The sequence below is a fragment of the Solanum pennellii genome, chromosome 6 (genome assembly GCF_001406875.1).
Source record: "Solanum pennellii chromosome 6, SPENNV200".
Taxonomy (NCBI): Eukaryota; Viridiplantae; Streptophyta; class Magnoliopsida; order Solanales; family Solanaceae; genus Solanum; species Solanum pennellii.
Genome location: NC_028642.1, coordinates 2,291,451 through 2,299,024, shown reverse-complemented (window position 1 = coordinate 2,299,024; position 7,574 = coordinate 2,291,451). Strand labels below are relative to the sequence as shown.

General features: G+C 35.8%; 1 protein-coding gene across 11 annotated transcripts; it reads left to right on the top strand.

Moving 5' to 3' along the window:
- The first annotated feature begins 1,101 nt into the window (after positions 1 to 1,101).
- On the top strand, positions 1,102 to 7,169 carry LOC107023872 (probable inactive histone-lysine N-methyltransferase SUVR2). 11 transcript variants are annotated; one of them, XM_027918018.1, is made up of 8 exons: positions 1,102 to 1,245; positions 2,571 to 2,720; positions 3,806 to 3,883; positions 4,061 to 4,226; positions 4,372 to 4,604; positions 4,970 to 5,005; positions 5,110 to 5,539; positions 6,463 to 7,169. In XM_027918018.1, the coding sequence occupies exons 5-8, from the start codon at positions 4,422 to 4,424 to the stop codon at positions 6,873 to 6,875; spliced, it is 1,062 nt and encodes a 353-aa protein (XP_027773819.1). In that variant the 5' UTR covers positions 1,102 to 1,245; positions 2,571 to 2,720; positions 3,806 to 3,883; positions 4,061 to 4,226; positions 4,372 to 4,421; the 3' UTR covers positions 6,876 to 7,169. The 11 variants fall into 11 exon arrangements, with proteins under 11 accessions (XP_027773819.1, XP_027773818.1, XP_027773821.1 ...); XM_027918017.1 differs by having other exon boundaries at positions 3,806 to 3,963; XM_027918020.1 differs by having other exon boundaries at positions 2,571 to 2,756.
- Positions 7,170 to 7,574: the final 405 nt, after the last annotated feature.

Below are 7,574 nucleotides of genomic sequence, written 5' to 3'. Positions count from 1 at the left end.
GAAAAAACATGAACAAATAATAAGGTAAATAAAATTTAATGGAATGAGGTAATTTATAAGTCATCAATTTCTTTTAACAATATCTTTTTAATCAAAATTTCTTTTTTTAATCTCATAGTATTTTCTTCTTCTAACTTTTTTTCAATTCTAAAACTAAGCTAAACCTATTTAATATATTTATCATTTGTTTTTCTTAATAAATGACTAACCTAATAAATTAAATTAAACAAATTATAAAATCGACATTCATTTGATTATCTTTTGAATATACATTATAATATCAGTAATGTCACTTTTACACATTTTTAAATCATCTTAACGATTTTTAAAGTAACATATAATTGAATCAACACTAATTAAATTTTTTCAATCTTTTAAAAATAAAGTAAAACACGATAAATTGTAAGAGAAAACACCAAAAACTTTAAGAAGGCTCGATGAAGCAGAACTTAAACGCAACATGAGAAGACAAGTTAAATTTAGCATGTTAAAACTAACATCTTCGTTCTCCATCTCGCTCCATCTTTTTTATCTCGTGATTTTCCTGTGTTTGATTCTTATATTCTCAACTCCCTCAACGGAGATTTTGGATTCGTCATTATCACACGAAATACATAGACATACATATTTAAATGCGACATGAGAAGACAAGTTAAATTTAGTAGGTCATTATTAACATCTTCGTTCTCCATCTCGCTCCATTTTTTTTATCTCGTGATTTCCCTGTATTTGATTCTTTATATTTTAACCCCTAAACAGAAATTCTGGATTCGTCACTATCACACGAAATACATAGATATACATATATTAAGTGTGATTAACATATATTCATGAGATATATAGATAAATTTCATACGTATCCCTTCGTCTTCCTCTCTGTGTTTCAGTATATTTAATAGCAAAAAACATATATCTAACGTGAAACTTCACACAAAATTAAAACGAAAAAAATAATAAAACTTGCTTATAATCTATGATCTCGAGAATACTCTACACTTTCTAGACTCTAGTTATACTCTCGAGAATACTCTACACTTTCTAGACCCTAATTATACTCTCGAGAATACTCTACGCTCTCTAGACCCTAGTCCACGCGTCAAACTCTCAAGAAGAAATATTTGTCTCGTGTTCTCTTTCTCCTTTTCTATATAATGAAATTCTCCGCCCTGCCTTTCACTTTCTCTCTGCAAATCTAACCTCTCTCTCCGCCATTGCAGTTTTTGGAATCGAAGCTCATTTTACATGGTAACGAACTACTCATTCTCAAGTTTTAGATACATTATTCAGAATCAGCATCGAAATTTTTTAGTTTATATGTAAATTTTTGGTTTATGTGGAAAATCTTAGTAGCGTAGTTGGTTGACTGTATATCTGAACTTTTATGTTGTTAGTGAGGGTTCGATTACTCGTTTTGTAATTTTACATCTCATTTGCCCCAAATTTTTTGAAAAAAATAAATGTTTTGTTTATGTTTTCTGAAAGATGTTCTGTTTACGTTTTCTTATCTTGTGATTACGTATCTCACTGCTCAGTTTTTTTTTTTTTGTTCGAAATGGGCTATGGGAAATGGGAGAGGATTGAGGTGAAAATTTAGGTAGTTGAACAAATGAGCTTTTAAGATTGGCTATTGTACTCACTGTTTTGTTTAATTTTGTAACTGAGAAAAGTTTCATTTGAGTGTGTGTGTGTGTGTTGTAGACTGTATCGACACCACTCTGTTTGAGTTGTGTGGTTTTATTTTTCTTTAATTAGTAAGTGTAAAAATTAAATGAAGTTTTTTATATCCTGTGATGTCGATTTTCATTTCGAACATGTTTATTTCTTGTTTTTGGATTGTGGGTATTTGTTTTCTTTAGGGTTGGTTGCCTTTGGATTGCTGTTAGGTAGAATTTTATTAGCTTGCAGTTTTGGGTGAATTTTACTGGTTTAGCAACTATGAGAGTTGCTTTGAATTTTAATAGGCGTTTGGCCGTAGATTCCTAATATTTTTCACTTTATTTGGAGTTCATGGAGTTTTTTTTGGTTATACTTTTTGCTAAGAATATTTGGAAGAATTTTCATGCTTAGATGTAGTTAAATACAACTTCAAAAGTGAAAAGTGAATTGGAAAACGGATTATTAATTGTTTTCCAAATTTGACATACAACGTCAAGTTTGTTTTGGAATTTAAAAATGTACTGATTTTCAAATGTAGTGAGAAACTATTCCGGAAGAAAGTGAATGTTTTTATGACTACACGGGTATCTGTTGTGGTGCTTTAGGAGTACTCTTGTACATGAATTTCCATGTTTTATTCTCCTTTGGTAGTACTTTTATCATTTATTTAGATAGAAATGAATTTCGCTGACTTGCTATTCTTCAATTCTCCTACAGTTTACAGTTTGGGTGAATTTGCCATGTTTAACAATTATAAGAATAGCTTTGGAATTTGGATTTTATTTTCCCAGAAGTGTCGAGTCATTTTGTGGCTGCATTGTGTGTCTATTTGCTGTGGAGCTATAAGAGTATTGTTGTGCATAATTTACCATGTTTTTGTTTCCCTCAATAGAACCTTTTTTTGTTAAACAAAGGTGATGTTGGAGCCAACTTGAGTGCACCACGGCTAATCCCACAGGTTACCTGCTGCCTCCCGTCAATAGAGGTAAAGGTAACCTTGCTTGCCAAGACTTGCGCAGATTAAAGGAATTCACCCCGACTCTGTGGGAATTTGTGCAATCGAGGTTGTTACGCTAGCTCTTAGATCACTTGCTGTCTAGGTTATTCTTCTTTAATGTAATGCAGTATTTTCAGTTATATCAATTTGATTGTTCATCTTAAAAGTTAAATTCCTTGAAATTGCTTTTTGCTATGTGTGGATGAAATTTTAGTTTTAGTTATGAGAGATGCTAGTAAAAATCTTATGTTTTTCTTATGTCCTTCCATTTTGGTAATATGTTAGATTTAGAGCATGTTTGTATTGTTTATGCTTAACAATAATTTAGCGATAATATGGTGGTGTTAGTTGGTAGTTTCATCACAAACTTTGCATCTCTCTTTTTTCAATGAATTGCGAATTTGCGTTTGCCTAGGTTGTAACTCTTTACTCTTCTTAAGGCTAAGAGTCCTTTGACATGCATACTTATTGTCCACAATCAAATCTACTTATTAGTTACTATCCTATGTTTTCATCTTCTATCCTAATTATCTGCCTAAATCCTTGGTGGGATTTACTGGGAAATAGCTCCTGTTTTAGAAAAAACCATTTGGCTGAATGAATGCTATTATCAAGCATGCGTCGGTTTTACATGCAAAAGAAAACTCTCCAGTAGCATCGCCCTGGTGTCATATCTCGCTTGGCTAAACTCTGGGGATCTTACTGCCCTAGACAGACATGTTTTTTCATCATAAATGCAATAGCAATTACATGTAACTTAAGTGCCGCATGAAAGCTATATGAGCACTCGAGTATTTAAATGATATTCGAACATGTGAATCTATGCGTAAACATCTTGTTTGCATTTCAAGTTAGTTGACAATCCAGAATTAACTTTTAGCTAATGGAGGAGCTAAGATATCTAGCAGGATATTTGTCCGTAACTGGATTACAACCTAAACCTTCTTGAAAAGTACCTGTCCTTTGACGTGTATATACTCCTTGTTGGATGAATAAAGTTTAGACTAGGTTCAGCATTGTTAGAAGGGAATGAAACTAGATAGTAGATTTGTTTAGAACTTTTTCTTGTCTGCTTGTGCTCCTAACCACTTTCTTTAGAAGGTAAGAGAAGCTTGCAGTCTTAGTACTTTTTTCCTTCTTATTTTGTATAAGTTGGTCTGGGATGAGCTTAAATGGAGCGACATGGTCAATGAGGATTGATTAACCGACCCCAACTTGCTTGAGATTGAGGTATAGCTGTTGTTCTTGTTATTGTTGAAGATTTGTCACCCATATTACTAGTGCACTGGATGATAAGTTCCTTTAAAGTTGTACGTACCATCTTTGAAGTTTTGCTTATAAATTTATACATGTTCATTTTCTCTCTTGAAGGACTTCCTTTGATGTTTGATACTATACCTTCTACAGGAGTGACATAAAGCTGTAGATGTCTAGCACTAATTCAGCCTTTGAATACTCGGTCCTAGTGTTGAATTTTCAAAAGCCAGCTGATGGAGGAAACATTTCCATCAGCTTTATGTGACTTTTTTACTGACTTACCTTGGAAGTAATTTGATTTTTTATCACAATCATGGTATGAATGTTTGGATTAGCTATTATATTTGGGTATTCATGGCCTCCTCATTCATGTATCTTTGGTGTTACGGCTGTGTACTTTTGTTGGCTATCTTGCATTTTTGTATTTCTGTGCCCTTCTCAAGCAGATGATGTCAATGCAGGATCCTTGACTTATTTGAAAGCTGCTATCTTAAATCAGTTTGGATTAGCAATGCCTCCAAATCCTAGGGTCGATCGTGCTTTTCGTTCTATGAAAGCTCTTGGTATTTCTGGAGAGAAGGTGAAGCCAGTGTTGAAGAATCTTTTAAGATTGTATAACAAAAACTGGGACCTTATAGAAGCTGAGAACTATAGGGTCCTTGCCGATGCAATATTTGATGATGATGAAGCAAAGGTGCTCGTTTCCTTCATTTCCTGACCTTCTGTTTCTCTTCCCTTTTAGTGAGTGCTCCCTCCATTTCATTTTTATGGGGTGTTTCATTAGGCATGGAGTTTAAGAAAGGAAGGAGGACTTTTGGAATATGCCGTCATAAACATGGCATGACATTTCTGTGGCTATAAAATCATGCGATCAAGGTTAAAAATGAGAAGTTTGTAGTTAAAACTGTTGCCAAATATAGAAATATGTCAATTCTTTTTGGAACACACTAAAGAGGAAAGAGTGTGACATAAAATGGAACAGAGGGAGTACTTTGTTTTCAGTTTTCTGCTTTATCTTTCATTTGAGCTAATTTGCTGACATGCTTTCTTTGCTTTCAGGATGCAGAAATTAAAAAGTCAACTGAGGATACCGAAGTATTGGACTAATTTTTTCTTGACTGTATTTCATGATATGACATTTTTCTTAAGTCTCTTTACTCACTCACCTTTACTTCCTTGCATTTTCCGGTTTCGTTCAGCTAGAGGCTCTGGTGCAAGATGAGCCTGAACCACCTCTGAAAAGGCAGCGCTTAAAAAGTCAATCAAGTCAACCAAATGAGTCTCTTGAATCTCAATTGCCAAACCAGTCAGCTGCTGATTTTGATTCCCCTCAGTCCATGGGCAATGAATCACAACCTGGATCACACCCATCACTTGATAGAAACAAAGGAAAGCAGCCCATGTTTGCCGATTCATTAGTACCACAGGAAGAGCTGCCTTCATCTCAGCCTTCTGAGGCGGACAAGAGCCTTCCAGTTCCCAGGAGAGCTGGATCTACTTCTGGTTCTGGCATCCCAGTGTCACCTACGAAGAATGCCATTGCTAATCACACTCTTATCAAACCTAAGGATGAGCCAATCACTGATGACCTGCCAAGTCTTGAAGTTCCTGTTGCCATCATCCGCCCAGGTAGACTTTTATCTCATTTTCATTCTTATGATTCAATCTTGTGATGGTGAAATAAGCGTTGGAAGGAGGGACTCTTTTAGTTTTATGTGTGCTCTTGTGGTTGGCAAATTCTAGAACAAGATTGCTTTGCTCTGCAAATTTTGTTTTCAGGCACCAGCTTCATACTATATGATGTCAAAGTCAAAATTGACTTTAACAGAATAGTATTTCAGGATCACTCCTAAGCCTTGAGTGCTTCCAAAATTCCCCAATTCTTCCACTGAATTTCAAATTTTCTATTTGCCTGTCCAACTTCAAGAATTGGTTGGGTTGTCTATTTCCATGTGTCCTTGTCACCTACTTTACAGAAAGTATTCAAAGCTATTCAGGAATGCTAAAGAAACATGGAAAGTCGCTATTTTTGATTATGAAGGCGGTATGTTTTTGTGCATGTTATCCTTGCGCAAGGATACATCTTAGTAGCTTACCCTCCCCATACCCCAGTTGTGGGATTACACTGGGCATTTGTTGTATCCTTGCGCACTGGCCATGCTAATCTTTTCTGACGGGTCACAGTTTAATTAATTTTAATTTCTTTGCTCTTTTATAATATTCTCTAAGCAGGGAAAAACTATTTCCTTCTTTACTATGGTTATATAACATAAAAAAAAAAATCTTGAAAATATTTTGACAAGGTTCTTCATGAGTCATGTGTCAATTTGACCTGCATATCAACCCAGTTTTTAAATGGGTTGAGCTAACAAACTTGGGCGGGTCATGTTTTCATGTGTTTTTGGTCTCCCCTAGATGTGCCCCCAAGGACATTATGAACATCGTATGCTTGATCACTAGTAGTAATACTTTTTGTTGGTGTTTTAACTTCGATACAAGGCCTACATGGTGCGTCTTTTGCTTTTCTGAGAGCATGTGATCTGCATTTGCAGGTTCATCAAGTAAAGGGAAGTCTTCAGTTGCAAGCGGTTCAGAAGGTAGACAAGGTGATAGTAACGCATCAGCCACTGTAGTTGAAGCAGATACAAATGATGGAAATCCACCCAGTCCAGTTGTAGCTAATGGCAAGCCTGAAACAACTACAGTTAAATCTTCTTCCGCCCTGGAGATGGCTTCCTCACAATCTGGAGAGGTGAAAATGATCTTGACCTATGGCTCGGTCCTTGGAAGATCAGATTTCCAGATGCCTACTCTTGATGCAGTGGTGAAGTTAATGGACGATAAATGTCAGAAAGAGTACAAAGAGCTTGATCCTAATTTTTCCGTGATGAAGGTCATGACAGACATTTGTCAGTGCTTCTTGGAGATGAGCGGTGAATCAACTAATAAATCATCTGACGAGTGAACGAAATATGTCCTATGGGAAGCATGAAGAGGGAAGGAACGAGACGAGTTAACTTTGCAAAACTTACATTGAGCTAACAACATTTTGTGTTAAGCTCAAAATTGAGCTTAATAACATCTTTCCTAGAATTCTGCTGTTTCTCTTTTCTGTGTTCTTTTATGTATACATTTGGTACTAGAATTCGCTGTTTTCGACGTTAAGAAGTTCCCTTTTCAGGAAGGAGGAAAATGTGTGAATGTGTTGGTGAAGAACCTGTGTTCTTGAAAATGAAGACATATTTCCTTCCTTTACAAATGGTTCAACTATGTTTTTTTTCTTCTGTTTGGTTGTTCACCCAATATCCCTGCATTCGAGTCTGACTAAGATTAGTTCCATTATTGGGGCTTGACTCGATACCTCTGAGTCTGACTAAGATTTGTTCCATTCTTGGGGCTTGACTCGAGACCTCTGAGGTTCTGATTGAGGTCTGACTAAGATTAGTTCCATTATTGGGGCTCGACTCGATACCTCTGAGTCTGACTAAAATCTGTTCCGTTCATGGGGCTTGACTCGAGACCTCTGAGGTTCTGATTGAGGTCGGCGGGATTTTAGTTATTTCACCAGAACTCATGTTGGTGAATGAGGGCAGGGATTCTAGTCATTTCACCAGACCTCATGTTGGTGAATGAGGGCTGTTTAGTATATTGCTTTGATATTTTC